Source organism: Telopea speciosissima, unplaced genomic scaffold (genome assembly GCF_018873765.1).
Source record: "Telopea speciosissima isolate NSW1024214 ecotype Mountain lineage unplaced genomic scaffold, Tspe_v1 Tspe_v1.0106, whole genome shotgun sequence".
Lineage (NCBI taxonomy): Eukaryota > Viridiplantae > Streptophyta > Magnoliopsida > Proteales > Proteaceae > Telopea > Telopea speciosissima.
The window spans coordinates 55,315-73,625 of NW_025317442.1; the positions used below are offsets into that span (position 1 = coordinate 55,315).

The window sequence follows — 18,311 nt, forward strand, 5'->3', positions numbered from 1 at the left end:
CACGCTTGAACGGGACTGGTTAGGGCAAAAATCACAAAAAACCCAAGTATTCCCAATCCTTTCTGTCGAAACCAGCAAAGTGAATGAAATGGGTCAAAATTTCAACTTATTTCGTTTGAAACTTTTCATTTTATACTTGAGACTGAAATTTCGACCAAAAAACTGCGACCCTTCCATTTCATTTGTGATTTCGTTTCAACATCTGTTGAAACCAAAATATTTCTTGAAATACGGTGCTTTTGATAGCCCTGAGCAAGTGTGAGTGAAGAAACTAGATGAGTGCTTAGGATAAAGCTACTTGATATTTCTTTCTTTCTTGTTTCTTCTTTACTATACTCACAGCAAAGCAATGTGCATCATACATTATTTTTTTTTGTCATTACCAATTGCAACCGAGGGGAGGGGAAGAGGGAAAAGAAAGTGACTTCTCTGTAAAAGCCAGTTACAACTTATCATCCTGTCTCTGCTTGAATGCTTTTTGTTTGGAACTTCTATTTAGCAGTGAAGCTTCTCTTTCCTCGTACCTTCTGAGATATGCTTCAGATAAACCCAGGAGGGGGGTTAGTGGTGGTTGCAGTTCTTTTTGTTTTTTAACTGGGAATACTAGCACTACAAACCAAAACCTTCTATGAAACTTATAAACCATCAAGTTTGTTCTTTACATTTTTAAAAGCTTACATGTATGGTGGTGGGATGGTTCATAGATAATTCTTTTTTGTAGTGCCTGAGGGTTTCTTTAAGATGGTTTTGTTTTTGTTTATGGTGTTAAAAAAGTCAATTCTAAGTGGGCTTCTTTGCTTATATTTTGGAGGGTTTCTTTTATTTTCTTTTATTGTCAGTTTCCAGTTTTCAATGCTCATCTCTTCATTCCCTTTTTTGTTTAGACCTCAGTTTTCCCTACTTTATTTTGTTTGGATCCGTGTAGCCGACCCCATTAAGTTGGGATAAGGCTGAGTTTGTTGTTGGGTTAGTTTCTATTATCATTCATAAATATGTAAAGCGTTTTCTTTAGTTTAAAATAGCTATCGATTATAATGCGCAAGAGACCAAAATAAGCTGTTTTTCTATGTACTCTCTGTTTATTTATTTTTTGAATTTGGAAATTTAAACGTATCAATGGTTGGTCCCAACTCCACTCCCTTGCTACATGACAAACATGGACCCACTTGGGCAACATGTGATAGTGACTCTACTCTATCTGAAAAGTCAAATTTCAGCCTGAAACAGGGCATAAGAAGTGCCCTAAAATTGGGTTTAAAGTGCCATAAAATTACAAGAATTCATTTCACTTTAATGGAACATAATGGCATCATTTGTAATTTTCTGTTCAATTTAAACCCCCTTTTAAGGAATTTCCACTACTTCTATCGAGCTTTTACATGGACCCACCCTCTTTACCACTTGGCAAGTTGGTGAAGATGATCATCAACCCTGTCACATTCTGTTGCCGCCGGAAAGTCTCTTGATGATGTGTGCAACCTGCAAGGTGGGAAAAGACAAAGAAGAGACCCGGAGCGGACTCCGAGGGGGGACTCTCCGATGCCAAAGTTAGTCCGGCGCACAGATGAATAGTCAGAGAAGGGGTACGGAGAGAACAGTAAGTAAAATTCAGAATGTTGTACCTGGGTCACCCTCTTCCCTTTTTTTACCTGGCACGGTTATCGAGGCAGTTGATAGCTTTCCCAGTCTCCCACCTTCTGACACGTAGTGGTAGTGGGGTCGGTTTTTTGCCTCAATGAGGGGGGACGTCCCCTAGTGGGAAACGAGATTCCCTCCTATGCGCCGTTTCCTCTAACGACTTTTTGGATCGTGTTCTGAGTGTTTGCTTGCCCTCCAAGTCAAGCTCTGTGACACGTGTCGCGTGATCTGTCTTGCTGGCTGCCTGCTGGGATTCTGCCACATGTCGACCACTTGTTGGTCGGATATTTTTGGGTGTATCACATCCAACACCCCCTATTGATTTAGCTTTGTATCTTAGGCTCAACATAGCATTGTTTTGCATTTGTTAGCTGCCAATTGTAATAGCATGACCACCTGGATGAAGCATCAATGTATAAGCTTACAAGCAAATGATATTTCTACTAGTTAACATGTTATTGCATAGTTTAGATCTTGGGGTAGATATTTTCTTCTTTCAAATTTTAACATACTATATTGCTTCATTGTCATGTTGATCTGTTTGCCAGAGATTCTGACACTTCCATTTATGTATTTTAACGTGAAAGTGATTAAGCATTTGCAGTTATTGTCTGTTCTTACAAAATGCAGAAGACTCTTCTAGTCACAGCTCCATAAGTTTTTTTGGTTGGTAGTTGTGTGTATTCTCATATGTAGCCCCTTTCTTCCCTCTCCCCCCTTTCTCCATCACAGAATTGGATCAGGGGCTTTGCTTCTCTTCAACAAATGTCTGTTGCTTGAAGTTGAGGTGATAAATTTTTCATGTGATTGATCTTGCTTAATTTTAAATTCCTTAATCCATAAGAGATTCTGACTATTTGCAGGATGTTAGACGGTATGATTCATTTTCTGCGATGTTGGAGTTAGAGTCCCTTCCAAAGGTTCTGCCTGGTGTAAATTCAATCGAAGAAGGCAAGGGCCAAGAGGCTCATCCTTTGTACTCCCTATCTTTTTTTGTTTTTTTGTTTTCTTTATGATCAATCATTGGTTTACATAGACAATGAAGGTTACATAGTAAACTATTGATAAGAAAAAGGTAAATGGCCGTAAGTAGTAGTCAATTTAATATAGTACTGAAATTGAAAGAACAAAACAGGACCTTTTTCACAAAGAATAGTTCCTAGATTTAAGAGAAATCACAGATAGCTGCAAATCAGATGGTCAGATCAGAATAGAACTCAGGTTGAATTCTGTTCTATGGGGGTGAACCTTAGATCAATCCGATGGACAAATCTGAGTTTAAGACCCAATCCTTGTTGCACTAGGAAAGGGGTATTTCAGTCAGATCTCAAATCAGTTTATCAAATCGAAAACAGAATATTGATCACCAATCGAATCTGATATATGACAGAATTATGGAAGAATGAAAGGTCTGAACTTGTTAATGGCAGGAAAAAGATGGAAGAATAAGAACAAACAGAAATTAAACACCCGGGCTTCACACTGCAAGGTTGTTCGACTGGATCAAACACCAATCTAAGCCTTGATCACACACAAGGGGTTCCTTGATCAAACACCAGAATTCTTCAATGGAGAAGAAGAGCAGCAATAGCCTTTTCATTAACCAATTTTCGTGTACAATGCTGGCCTCCCTTACAAACTTATATAGAAGACTCAAAAATTGACTCCTACACTAAAAAGGTAAGGCCTAACCCATTCTTTAACTAATAAGATAACTGTTAAGAACCATGGGATTGGAATATTCTTTCTTTATGTTTATGGTTTTATTTATTTTCCATTCTTTACTATTTTTCCCTTGGGGTTGTAATCATTATAAATAAAGTGGACCTCTATCATTAATGACAAGTCAAATCAATCTCCTGATTCTGATTCCGAATTTGGTATTAGAGTGCAAAATCCTAGGAAAATCTTTCTTGGTTTTTGCATAGTCCTCTCTACTACCACCGCCGCTTGCCTTGGAGGCTTTGCCTCCTCGTCTAGCATGGTAGACAATATTTGTACCATGCACACTTGATTTCTCCTTCCACCGTGCCTGCTCCCTGCGCTCTCGATTCCATTGCTGCTGACGTTGCTTGTTGACCGCCGACTCTCTCCCTATCGGCATCCTCTCTGCAGCCACCTCCTTTGCCCACTGCGACTTCTCGGTCGCCACACCAAATCCGCCGGCCCTTCTATTGTCGATGCTGCCTTGCCGCGACCCATCGTCGCCGTGCCTACACTGCCTGGCCTTCCTCTTGCCGGCGCCGTCTCGTCGCGACTAGTAGTCGCTGTGCCATCCCACTTGGCCCTCCTCTTGCCGACGCTGCCTCTTGCCTCGACCTCCATCGCTTCACCACATCCGCCGGCCCCTTCTCTGGCCGGTGTTGCCACTCGTCGGGACATCCAGTCGCCGCACCATATCCGTCGACCCTCTTCTAGCCGGCGTTGCCATCGTCGTGACCCGTAGGTCACCGTGACTCTCCACGGTCGGTGTTGCTGACTTCTCCTTACACTGCTTCTCATAGTTTTCATGGCGGTTAGGCGACCCAAGGCGTTGGAGAGGGTAAAAATTAAAGCTGACACCAAGTAGGCGACCAAGGTGCCCAAGTCGACCAAAGCGCCTGGACGCAGCGGCGCCTAGGCGATGCCTTGACAACCATGCTGCTTCTGAGTTCTCTTCTTCGTGGTTCCCATGGGTGATGAGAATACCAGTACCGTCACTTCTGGGGTTTTTGTAGGGCAAACTCTTGGTCGATCTAGCACCACTGGGCATCACAATCTTCAACTTGGACCTATTAAATTAAATGGTCAGAACTATCTCACTTGGTCCCGAGCATGTCTTCTCACACTTTAAGGACACAATTATTCTGGCTTTCTCATAGGAGACACTCCCAAACCAGTTGATCCTATAGCTGCTGCTACTTGGCTGTCCAATGATGCACTGGTAATGTCGTTCCTTCTGAATTCGATGGAACCCTTTATTAGTTCCAGTTTTGTTTTATTTAATTTGGCCAAGGAACTATGGGATGTCGTTCGCCAGACCTACTCCTAAGCAGGAAATTTTGCCTAGATATATGAAATACGATGTCAGGTTCGTAATACTTTTTACAAAAGGAGTTCTCCCTTACGGCATACTACTCTGTCCTGACTACCCTCTGGCAACAATTGGACTTCTACCAACCAGTTCCTATGGTCTGCCCTGATGATGTTGGCACCTTTTAAAAGGAACGGGAAATGGAGCGTGTATATGATTTTTTGACTGGTCTCAATTCTGAGTATGACCAGATTAGGGTGCAAATTTTGGGACGTGGCAGGTTTCCCACTCTTCTTCAGACATAATTTGGTTCAATCTGAGGAACACCGACGGACTGTTATGATGCCTCCAGTTGCTCCTATTCGGTCTGCACTGCTTACTACCCCTCCCTCACCTGCTCCGGCTCTTACAGATATCTCCAAGTCTTCCCCTACTGCACAAGTACTCGTGATGTGTGATTATTGTGGTCGCCCTTGTCACACACGGGAAACCTGTTGGAAGTTACATGGGCACCCTAAAAATGGGCGTAATCCTAAACTAGGCAGCAATCGTTCCCAGGCACACCTTACTGAAGCATCTGACACTGCATCTCCCACGTCTATTGTGGCATCTTTCTCTCCTGATCAGATGGCTGCCATCCAAAAATTGGTGACATAATTAGCTTCTACTTCTACCTCTTCCTCTTCGTCCAACCTTGCTCAGTCAGATTACTTTCTTGTTTCCTCCTCGAGTCCTTTGTCGTAAATTGACTCTAGTGCTACTGACCATATGACTAGTAACTCTGAGGTATTCCATACCTACACCCCTTGCTCTGGGCGGGATAAGGTATGCGTTGCCGATGGGTCTATGTCCTCTATTTTTGGTAAAGGTCCCATTTCATGTTCTTCTCATCTTTCGCTTTCTTCTGTTTTACATGTTCCCAAGTTATGTGCGAATTTATTATCTATTTATCGCCTAACTACTAAGTTGAATTGTTTTGTTCACTTCTTTTCTACTGACTATGTGTTTCAGGATCTGGTTACGGGCGCAAAGATTGGGTATGGTCGGGTCTGTGATGGTCTCTACTACTTGGATTCTCCTCCATCAACATCTCTTCCCTTTTCTGCTCACACCCTTCGTTCTGATAGTGCCTTGACCAAGCTTCAAAATTTGCATCGTTGCTTGGGACATCCTGGTTTTTATATTTTGCATTCTTTATTTCCAGACTTAGTTAAAATTTGTGGTTTGGAACAGCTTCATTCTGACGTGTGTGACTTTGCAAAGCACACTAGAGATTCTTGCCCTATTAGTAATGTTAAAAGTTCAACCTTTTTCTATTATTCATTCTGATGTGTAGGGTCCCTCTAGGATCGTTGATTGTAATGGATTTCGTTGGTTTGTTACATTTATTGATAATTGCACTTGTCTCACCAGGGTATATCTTTTGCACAATAAATCTAATGTTTTTGCTTGTTTCCAATCTTTTCATGCCATGCTTCATACCCGATTTAATGCCACCATTCAGGTTCTTCGAAGTGATAATGGCATTGAATATCTTGAGGATGCCTTTCAACAATACCTTCTTTCCCATGGGATTCTCTCCCAAACTTCATGTGTAAGAACACTTGAACAAAATGGCATCCCTGAGAGGAAAAATCAACATCTTTTAGATATTACCCGAGCTTTAATATTTACTATTGGGGTTCCTAAAACCTATTGGGGTGATGCTGTCCTTAACCCATTTCCTTCCACCCAGATCCGACCATTGCTTCCTCTCTACCCCCCAAAAATTTTGGGTGTGTTTGCTTTGCCCATAACTCGTCTCCCTCCAAATCCAAATTGGATCCTCATGCTATACAGTGCATTTTTTTAGGGTACTCGGCATCTCAAAAGGGGAACAAATATAATCATCCCCCCCTCCCGCCGCCTCTATATTACCCTTGATGTTACTTTCCATGAATCAGAACCATATTACACGACACCTCTTCAGGGGGAGAGTCTTGAGGAAGAAGAGGTGTCCTTACTACTATTATTGTTGGTAGTTTTCCTGTCCCTGTTCCTGCTGTTTCTACTTAGGGGGAGACACCTTCTGTCCCTATCCCAGACGTGATTACCTACACTTGGAACAAATCCAAGCTAAGGGATACCATGGCTGATCCGCAACCACTACCCATTGTGGTGTCTCCACCAGATCTGCCCTCTCCATTCGGTAACATTTCTCCTGCTACTCCTGTTATTGATTCTGCACCTATTGTTGCTCATGATGACCGTCCCATTGCCCATAGGAAGGGAGTTCGTTCATGTACCCAACATCCTATTAATCATTTTGTTTCATATAGTTCTTTATCTCCCTCCTATCAGGCATTTGTTTCTTCTCTGTCTTTTGTGTCAATTCCACATGATTGGAAGGAAGCCATCAAAGATCCCAAGTGAAAGGCTGCCATGGTAGAAGAGATGCAAGCCTTGGATAAAAATGGTACCTGGGAACTCACTCCTTGCTCAACAGGGAAGAAATTAGTAGGCTGCAAGAGTGTATTCACAGTGAAGCAGAAAGCTGATGGTACTGTTGAGAGGTACAAGGCACGTCTGGTTGCAAAGGGTTTCACACAAACCTATGGGATTGATTATCAAGAGACCTTTGCCCCTGTGTAATGAAGATGAACACGGTTAGGGCATTACTGTCCTGTGGTGCCAACTTGGGTTGGAATCTCCAACAATTGGATGTTAAGAATGCCTTCTTGAATGGTGATCTTGAAGAAGAGGTTTACATGGATCTACCTCCTGGGTTCTCATTCCCTTCAGCTACTGGTCAAGTCTGTAAGTTGAAGAAATCCTTATATGGACTCAAGCAATCTCCTAGAGCCTGATTTGGTCGATTTCTAAAAGCAATGCAAAAGTTCGGATATCGTCAAAGTCAGGGTGTCCACACTTTATTTGTGAAAAAGGATGGGACCTAACTTACCGCCCTTATTGTTTATGTCGATGACATAGTGATAATTGGGAATAGTGATGATGAAATCTTCCATTTGAAGTCCTTGCTCGCAAGAGAATTTGAAACCAAGGACTTGGGTCCCCTCGATATTTTCTTGGGATTGAAGTGGCAAGGTTTGCTAAGGGAATCTTTATTTCCCAGCGAAAGTATGTCTTAGACGTTCTCCAAGACATTGGCATGTTAGGGTGTAAACCTGCAGACTCCCCTATTGAGGTAAATCATCAGTTGTGCAGTGGTATGGGTGATCCGGTCAATAGAGAACAATACCAGGGACTTGTTGGTCGGTTGATCTATTTGTCTTATTCTAGACCTGACATTGCTTATGCTGTGGGAATTGTTAGTCGCTTCCTTCATGACCCCAGGACATCTCATCTCGAAGCAGTCAGTCGCATATTGCGATATTTGAAATCTGCCCCTAAGAAGGGTCTCCTTTTCTCTAGTAATGGGAACTTACAGCTTGAAATATTTACTGATGCTGATTGGGCAGGTTCCATTGATGACAGGCGATCTACTTTTGGATATTGCTTTTTTCTTGGTGGCAATCTTGTCACATGGCGAAGTAAGAAACAGTTTGTTATCTCTCACTCCAGTCCAGAAGCTAAGTTCCGTGCCATGGCTCAGGGCATCTATGAACTGATGTGGCTTAAAGGGATTTTAGGTGATTTGGGAGTTGTTACTGAAGATCCTATGCACCTTTACTGTGACAACAAGGCAGCCATTAGTATCGCCCATAATCCCGTCCAGCACGATTGCACCAAACACCTTGGGATCGATAGACACTTCATTAAAGAGAAGCTTGAAGGAGGAGTGATCTGCAACCCTTTTGTTAGTTCAGATAATCAATTAACTGATGTTTTCACCATGGGCGGAGGGCCTAAATTGTAAGATGTTCCATCCACTGGTCTCCAAGTTGGGCATGTTTGATATTTTCGCACCAAATTGAGGGGGAGCATTGAGAACCGTGGGATTGGAATAATTTCTCTGTATGTTGAGGGTTTTATTTATTTTTTCGTCTTTACTATTTTGCCCTTGGGGTTGTAATCATTATTAATAAAGTGGACCTCTGTCATTAATGACAAGTCAAATCATTCTCCTATTTCTGATTCCAAACTATAACATAGACTGACTAGGAAACTGAAATATTAAAGGAAACTAACTCAAAACCGGGCTGGACTTATAGAGTCCCAATCCAGTCTAACTAAAACACTTAATAACAATTAAAATAAAGAAATACAGACACTTAACTAAGTAATCCCGTATGCCTAGCCTCGACTCACATTATAGGCCCATTAAAGTGGCTCATTACAATGAAAACCCATGGGATCAAAGGCCCAACGCATACATAACCCAACCCAAAGCTTATTTCCAATAAAATAAGCCCATTTAGGTGATCTATTTGCATCACAAGTGTTGCTAATCCAGGCTAAAATAGTAGAATTGGTGAAGGTGCTGAAAAATCTGATGTCTCTGAAAATAAGGAAAAAAAAGTATATGCCGTTAGGAACTCAGTTTGACTCAGGCTGAAATAAATAATTATACGATTGGTGCTGGGAAATAAGCAGAAAATAGCAACAATTCATTGGAATTGTGAGAAGAAGCAAACAGCAGCACAAGGCAGAAATCCGCTAGGATGTGACCCTGAGAAGCTCCAGCAATACTCACTTGAATTTACTCAGTCTCTCAGTTCTCTACTCCCAAACTAAAAAAATGAGAATTACATCCTACTAGCTTGTCTATTTGCAAATCTCTAACTCTTAAGTCTTAATCCTAGACTTAATTCAAATAAACTGATTCCCAAAGCGACTATGACTCTAACTTGAGACTTAAAATTCATATGCTCAATGGGCTTTGCAAGTAAAAAAAGAGGAAAGGCTTTGCAAATTTGGGCTTATAGTAACCCATAAATTAAAAGCTCTAGTAACATGGAGTCATGAACCAACCGAACAGTCAAATGGTTAAGCTTTTTGTGTGCAATTACATATCAATTTGTGAAGACATTTTTTTTTCTAGGTCTGTTTGGATTGTTGCACCAGAATTGTTTCTACTTGTGCAACAAAATTTAAGGGGTAAGGGCTGGGCTCTGGAGTCGAACTTCTTAATTCCAAAACATATCTATAAAAGAAAACAAAGAAATGAATAAATAATTATTCAAGAGCTGATGTGGCTCTTGAGTCTGATTTGATACTGAATGAGAGGGTGGGAGTGGCGGATGAGCTGCAACAATGGGAAGAACACAGATCTTTGCAGGCCCAAGCTTGCATGTTTTTGGATCAACAACCTTCTCATTTGAACCAAGAGCTAGCTGTCATGCCCGAATATAGCCACAATAGGTTTACAGCTCTTGCGTGTGAAGAGGGTGTGACTGATACAGAATTAATGCTACAGAAGTGGGTGGATGTCAGTCAACACCCTGCCGTTGAAACTGCTGAAGTGTTGCATGGATCAGATCCTTTGCTAGTGGATTTGCCTTCCCAATCAGATATCCACATGTCCGGCAGTTTGTGTAAGAGAGGGAAAGAACCTTTTTCAGATCCGCATACTCCTTCCAATGTGAACACCACAGTCTCAAAGGTGCTTCAATTTACAAATGTGAACAGTCATAGTGAACCCCACTGCCAGGCTGGAGGTCAGTTCCTTCCAATTGGAGAGGGTCAACCAAGAACACATAGGACTCCTACCCACGTTGGAAGCCAGCCGCAGGTTACCAACGAATCAAGCTTAAGGCTTTTGCAATCTGAGAAGCACAAAGCCCAAGACTTTGATGAAGTTTCTGTAGCTCGAGGAGGTGAGATCCATGTAGTGCTTGAAGTTAATCCTGTTGATGCTGTTTCGGAAGCAATAGACAGTGGCCCGTCTTATGGTCCTTCCTCTGTTTTGAAGAATCAAAGTGGGAGATGGGTGGTTCCTCCTATTCCTCCCTACAACCCTAATGGGAAGAAGGTCAATTTTATATTCAGGTGATTAATGCTCTAAGCGGTGAGCCTATTGACCCGGGTTAGTTGGCCTTCTTTGAGCTGGGCTTGGCTCTCTGGTTCTTTGGTTTGCCTGGCTTGTTATTTTTGAGCCTTTTTTTTTTTGGGTTGGGCTTTGCCCCTTGTCTTGTCCCTGCTTTTGGTAGGGCTTGTGTCGTCTTTCGTTTGTAACCTCCCCTCCACCCTTTCTTCTCCCTTTGGTAATTGAATTATTTATTCATCCAAAAAAATAAAATACATAAATAGATAATAAATTACTTCATAGCCATGCATGTATGAACCATGATTCCTGTTGATGCCCAAAGTCAGATTCCCTTGCTTTTGTTCTGTCACATGCATTACTCTGAGTATCTAAACAAATAATAAAAGATAATTTCATCCATCAGGTTCTTGGTATTTAGTTATATGCTTTGCCTCCAAAGTTACTGAGCATTTGACATTTTCAGGTGTGCAAATCTATCGTAAGTTTTATACAGAAGAGAAGGAAAAGTCTAATGGTGTCCTTGCAATTTGCATTACAAAACCAACTTCTCAGCCTTACATTTCCCTTGCTGGCATAATTTCTGTGAGTATGCTTCTTATTTGAATTTTATGATTTCATAAGCCATATTGATTAAATTTTTTACAGACTAAGTTGTGGATGACTCTTTGCTAGTGTAGCTCTCTTTTTATCTACGAGGAGTGGTTTTTGCCCAAAGCTATGGTCTTTTCTGAAATTCCTGCTGTATTTCACATTTGACTAGCAATATTTTTGGAAAATTAATTTTTTGGTCCTTTGCAAGCTTAACATCTGTGAGTTAACTAAGAGATTCTTGAAGAGTTTAAAGAGGAAAAGAATGTGACTATATTTCTTAAAAATATAAAGAAAAAGGAAACTGTTTTTTTTTTTTAAAACAAGAAAAATAAACTTTATGTTTCTTAGTTTATCAGCGATCTTCTGTTCTTTCTCAGATTCGTTCTATTGAAAGCAAGGTTCAAGATATCGGTTTCGACCTGGTTGAAACCAAAATGGCTGAAATATGCCACTGACATGGTTGAAATGGCACTGAACTATGGTCCATTTCAGTGGAAAAACTGAAACATTGAACACCCCTCCATATCGTTTTGGCCAATGTAGAAAGCAAAATACCTGGTGGGTTCAGTCTAACATTACCATAGAGATCAGAATCCTATCAACAGAATTGTATGGCTCACAAAACTAGAGGCTTGAACATCAAGATTAGTCCCAATTTACAAATCTGTCAGCCGAAATCAACAGCAATAAATGATCCCCCTAGGCTCTTCAATATCCCCAAAAGTGATCTCAATCCAACGGTGGGATGGAGAGTAATAGGGTTTTGGTCAAATCAGGGTTAGGGTTTGATGTATGGGTTATGTCAAGTGAAGGTAGGGGAGTCTATCAGTGAAGGTCCTGAGATGTTTTGATGAATGGAAGTGTGTAAACTTGAATAAGCAGCAACTTAGGTTTAGGGTTTTGGAAAAGAGGAAAAGATGGATTTCTAGGGTTTGGCTGGACAGAAGTTAACCAAACTTGAATGGTTTTCTTAGTAGGGTATGAGGGATAATTGGCCAGATTTGTAGATCATTATGATGGTTGGTTTGGGCTGGGGAGAAATTAGGGTTTTGGGTTTTGATTTGAGATGGGGGGAATTAGGGTTTCAGTGGTTGGGATGGGCAGCAAGGGAGATCGAGTTCTGCTTATGGACAGGGGTGGTTGTGGTTGAAGTTTGATGAAGTTCTGATGGCTGATTAGGTCTGTGGGGAATTTAGGATATGGGAAATTTGAAAATAACAAAGGGGAAAACTAGGGTTAGGGTTGTAGAGGATTAGAAGAAGAAGGATGGGGATGGGGATGTCTCAAATTTACTGTAGTAGCAGATTACTCTTGGCAGCAGCTTGTTTGAGGATGAAACTTGAATAAAATTTGGATCTTTAACTAGAACTTCAAAGAACTCTTCAAGTAACTTGAAGGAGAGCTTCAAAAGAACCACCTCGGCTTCACACCACTAGGTGTCGATTGGATCAAACACCAATCCCACCAATGAACCACCCGGGCTTCCCACTGCAAGGTGTCAATCGGATCAAACACCGATCCCACCAGCTTTGATCAAACACAAGACAAAAATCTTCATTGGAGAAGAAGAGTAGCAAAAACTTTTCATTAATATCAAAATTCGTGTTCAATACTGTGCGAGCAGCAAAACTTTTCATTAATATCAAAATTCGTGTTCAATACTTTGCCCCTTTATAACCTTATATAAAAGACTCAAAATTAGATTCCTACACTAAAAAGGAAAGGCCTAACCCAATCCTTAACATATTAGGTAACTTAAACTGATTAGGAAACTGAAATAGACTCAAAACAGAGTCCTAATCCAGCCCGACTAAAACTCCTACACTAAAAAAAAAAGGCCTAACCCAATCCTTAACCTATTATGTAACTTAAACTGACTAGGAAACTGAAATAGACTCAAAACAGAGTTCTAATCTAGCCCCACTAAACACTTAAAAGAAAACTACTAAAAAATCACTTAAATTGAATCATTGGTTGAACCGGTTCAATTTATGAATAAAAACACCAAAATAAAATTAAGTACGGAACTAAAACAACTAATCCCGTATGCAACCTAATTACCCATATTTGAAGCCTATAAAGTAGCCTATTACATAGAAAACCCATGGGATCAAAGGCCCAACATGTATATAACCCCAACCTAGACTTATTCTTAATAAAACAAGTTTATTTTGGTGATGAATCTGCATTAGAGAGATATTGTATGTTCATCAAAATGACCACTAAGTTTCAGAATTAGTAACCTTAACTCCACACCAACACAGTAACTCACCATCAAAATAATATGTCATCCACTAAATAGCTGAAATAACATGTATCATACTCAAGGTATTCCAACCAGCAGAATCTTCAAATCAGCAGCACTCCAAAATTAGAAACTAAAGGCCAAAACTTCAATGAGCAACAGCCATCGATGGACGCCATGGATGGAGCCCAAACTGCTATTGAGGGAACTAGGGAAGGGTCTGGGATACTCTTTAACAATTCAAAAGTTCAATCTCAATGGATGGCTGGATGTGGAATAATGGCTCTTCCACAGAATTAGAAACTATGTGAAGAATATTAGCAACTTGCAGTCACAGCTCTATTCAGCCAAGGGATGAGGCTGAAACCAATATAAAAATGAAGGTTAGAAGATGGGTAATGGAATACCAGAATACTGCCTGAAGTTAATGGCCATTGGCTAGATTAAGATTATCATGACCGGAAAAATCTGATAGAGAACTTCAAACGGTTGGGTATTGTGTCCATCAGATACAAAATATATGGTTGAGTTTTAATTAATTTGCATTTTATGGCGATAGTGTGTCCAGAGGTATGACGTCAAAGTGTTTGCAACTAGGTACGGAGTTGGGCTCTCTGTTAGCATGTTTGCCACATTGTGTGTTTTCATATTGTTTTGAGGATTGTAATATGAAGTTTACATGATTGGTACTGGTTATGGGAGTTCATATTGTATAAGATGTAATTAAGTAATAATGTTTCTTTAATGAGATAAATGAAAATTACTCCCTCTATCTTTTTGAGAATGATGTACTCCCCTTAGGCAATTCAAATTGGTTGCATTGAATTTCTCAAGTTTCTTTTATGATGTTATATTATTTTTAATTAGATGTATAGGTCGTGATGTATGAAATTTTCATTTGGAAGCATGGTGGAATGTATGCATGTGATGTATGATGTAGGAATTATTGCATTGAGTGGAGCATGATGATGGCTTTATGTTCCCATTATGAGTTATGGAATTCAGTATTTTATATCTTTGAATGACTAGTATGATTTCATCGTTGTTCTAAAATCTTATTTAGCATGCATACTTCCTCCTAGATATCTTTAGTATCACAAGTATCCTGATATTGTTGAGGAAATTTTTTCTACTATTATAGTATTATTCCAAGCACACATACATTTACCTATCTGAGTTACTTGCAGTTTGCAATGTCATTGGTAAACAGTGTGCAAGTAATAACTGTTTCTAACTTTTATCCAGGGATTGAGTTACGACGGCATACGTAGACTTTTGGGCTTGGCCCATACTGTGGGTTCAGCTCCTGATGCACTTCCTCCACCAAGATATGCTCTGCTATCATCTTTTGTGATGCCTCATAAGTTAAATGTAAGTACTTTCTTGACTAATCATTTCGTTGCCTAAACTATGATTAAGCTCAGCTATTATCAATTCATTCATTCTAATTTATTATGTATAGAGAAGTAAAGATTGCCATTTTATATGGTTTCAGTGAGGAATACATTGCAAGCTCGGTCTAGATGATTGTTCTTATCACGATCAGTGGGTAGGGAAGAAGCTGGCTTCTTGAATGGCGGTAAAGGCATGCTCATTTAATGAGCCCACCTAGTAGGGGAGGGGGGGGGGCGGGGCTGGGACAAAATTGACCCAATTTGATTTTCTAGGACCTAGCTTTCTAGCTTTTTAAAGATTCTAATGGAAAGGATTATGACGAGTGAACTGTCCAGGTTTTGGTTCAGATTGTATCATTTGGGTGACCTTGGTGATAACAGTTTAAATGACTGTTCCTTGGCAGTTGGCACATTGAATGTATGCTAGGTGTCCTGAATTCATTATCCTCAATATTTTATGTAGTGTTATAGTTATAAGTATTGAATTGCTTTGCTTTGCTTGTCAGAGTGGATCAAGGAAACATATTCTTGCTTAATCTATATTTATTTCCTTACAATGTTCAGGAACGTTGCCTAAATTACTCGATTGCTTGATACTGTTTGTCTTCTGTGGTTTGAGGTTAAAGGTAGTACCTTAACCAAGGGTGCAAGGGCATTGGCTAAGCATGTTAACAGGAGTGGTGATGGATGGTGGGGTAATTTTGATGGAAATGGTAAGCATCTATTCAAATATGGCACCCATGTTACTGAGGATTGTTTTCTACAATTATCCTAGTCAATTTGCATTATGGCATGCTGTTATTCTCAAGACGATTATGAATATTGCCATGCTTGCTTGTCTCTCTCCCTCTCTCTTGTGTTTGTAATAGAAATCCCTTTGGTCCATTATTTAAATTATTATTCCTAATATGTAGTTAGACTTTACACTACTGATGATAAGCACAGATTGCTTAGTCGGTAAGCACTTTTACAAGTAGTAGTTCTAAAATAAGATTGATTGAAGGATGCTAAAAGCACTCAATATTCAAACATACTTTAGACTTCCTGGTGCTGGAAGGTTTGTCAAACCCACCAAGACCGGCTGGGTGCGGATCCAAATCCTAAAGGAAAGTAGTTCTTTTCTTCAAGGGCTGCCTTGTCTTTTCGATCAATTTTATGAAAACATGTGGAACCTGACTTGATAATGAAGTCCGAATCCTGTGAAACTTCACAATCACACAGGAGACCAGAAAAAAAAAAGGGGAGAGGAGAATCCTGAAACAAATGATACCAAAATCTTGAAAATCAGATCTTGTTAGCGTCAACAGAGATGCTAGATGATAAAGCTTTATGGTAGAATTGAGAAATGGCAAGAAGGATTGATTGCAGATTCTAAATGGTGCAAATAATTAAAGCACAATAGAGTCTTCCATGTGAATCAGCAGACAGTAGATCTCATTAAAGTGGCAGAACATGAATTTCCAGTGACAGGGTTGCACCAACATTGCATAGAAAGATGCCATGGTGCTTCACTGGTAAAGCCTATGGAAGTTGTACCCCAGATTGGGGGTCAAATTCCATTTTCACCTAATGCTCTTACAAACATAATTGTAATGACGACAAGGTGAGCCAAGGCGATGGTCAGTTGCCATGGTGCCTAGGTGGGACCAAGTTTGATGCAGCACAGCCTAGAGTCATAGATTTTCAAATGTCGAACTACAAGAACAGGTGGTGGGGTATGGGATAGGATTTGTTGCATCAAGAAACTGTCTGGTGGATCCACCGAGGATGTAGCTTGCGCAGAGGAACATATAAGCAAGGGAGAGCCAGTCTTCTCCGGCGAGGGACTCTCCGATGCCTAAGTCAGGTCTCTTTAGCAGCAGACAAAGTAATAGAATTCAAGATGATCATTGTGATCTATATATATATATATATATATAATGTGAACTGTAGGTAGAGGCAGTGATGGAGAGTCTCATATACTGAATCTTATATTCGTGGTAGGAGATTTCATGGCAGAGTCCTTGTGGGAAAGTTTTTCCCTAGTTAGTAGGAGTCGTCAGTTTCCATATCACCGCCCTTTGGGGGGATATGGCTTCCTTGTAGGACTGCAGTGCTAACCGTCTGATATATTAGGATTTGGATAGATAATCTCCCGTGTGGGGGAAGGCATCCATTTATAGATGAATCTCTTGTCCGGGTTGGTTGGATACTATGTGAGTTTGACCCGACAGGTTTATCCATCGGACTGTCCATGATAATTGCCACGTGGCGTGCCACCATTAGATGGCCATATTTAGGTATATCAGGGTTGAACAGGGTTTAAGAAATGGAAGTGTTTACATGAGAGGGCTGTCCACATCCTGTAACCTTTAACAAGAAAAAATAAGGGGAATAATTATCAGTTCTGTGAAACAAGAATAGTAAAAAGAGGAAACCAAGCATAAAGAAGAGATATAAAGAGGAAAGAAAAATAAAAAAATATAAAAAACTATTAGACAAAGGAATTGAAAAGAAGAAAACAATGAAGAGAATCCCGAAATAGGTAAGAAAAGTTGGTCAGGAAAGAACAAGAAGATCTTCGGGCACGACTGAAACTAAAGTAGCAGAAACCAATTAACCAAACTCAAAATCTTTATTCAGTCTCTTATAGTCCAGAGGGTAGGGAAAATATGCTTATATGGAACCCTTAAAATCTGACTCCTACTATGTCCAGAACTTCCCTGGTCATAATGTGGCTCAAATTATTACACCCGTGCCCCAATCTGTACTTATTGTACTAGTGTGCATGTTATAACGTAGCTTGGACAGCCCTTCGGAGTCCCGGAGGAAGACTTTGATTAGGTAAGCTTTAGACTTCGACTTCGTACCTTGTTGTATGCCCATCTTGCATGATTGGTTCTTGACCATTGTCTTAGCTTCTATGTACATTATTTTTATTCTCGCATGCCCTCCTTTCATGTACAAACACCCCGGAGGAAAACCACGTGCCATCCGGAGTCAATTCAATTCTGGTTTGCTGTCAATGCACTACAGCCATCTTTGAACCCAATTTCAAGGGCCTTCCTTTCTGATTTAGTCAGATTTCTTCATGAAAAATGTAGCCCTTTGAGTCTAGTTTATAATGCATTTTGAATCGCGTCATTTCGTTATGTATTGACTGAGTTATGACCAAAACAATGAGCGGAGGTCTGCTGTATTTTGCCCTTGCGGATCATGCCTGGGTGGCCTGCGGACGAAGTGCATCAACCGCAGCCGCATCATCCGCAGAGGCTAAAAACAGCCTGATTTTACACTTTTGACTTGGGCTTGAACCTAGGGTTTAACCACAGCCTAACCTAAGGTTATGTATGCCCTAATAGACCTAACTAAACCCTAAGATGGAAACCCTAAGACCTATTTGGAATCCCAAATGTTTGAAACCCATTTTGGACCTTAAAACACCCCCAACCAAACACACTCTAACTCACTTAGCTAAACCAAGCAAAACCCTATTCCTCTCCTCACTTCTATCATTTTTAACAC

At 40.4% G+C, this 18,311-nt stretch overlaps 1 protein-coding gene across 2 annotated transcripts in view; it reads left to right on the forward strand.

Moving 5' to 3' along the window:
• LOC122647646 overlaps nt 1-15,674 on the forward strand; it is a 44,795-nt gene extending 29,121 nt beyond the window's left edge. Inside the window, exons 5-9 of one of the 2 annotated variants that reach the window (XM_043841005.1) lie at nt 2,371-2,425; nt 2,502-2,589; nt 11,041-11,159; nt 14,659-14,784; nt 15,427-15,674. In XM_043841005.1, coding sequence (XP_043696940.1) covers nt 2,371-2,425; nt 2,502-2,589; nt 11,041-11,159; nt 14,659-14,784; nt 15,427-15,582 — 544 coding nt within the window. In that variant the 3' untranslated portion in view covers nt 15,583-15,674. The remainder of the gene's footprint in view (nt 1-2,370; nt 2,426-2,501; nt 2,590-11,040; nt 11,160-14,658; nt 14,785-15,426) is intronic. The other variant, XM_043841006.1, reaches the window with a different exon arrangement.
• The last annotated feature ends 2,637 nt before the right edge of the window (nt 15,675-18,311 follow it).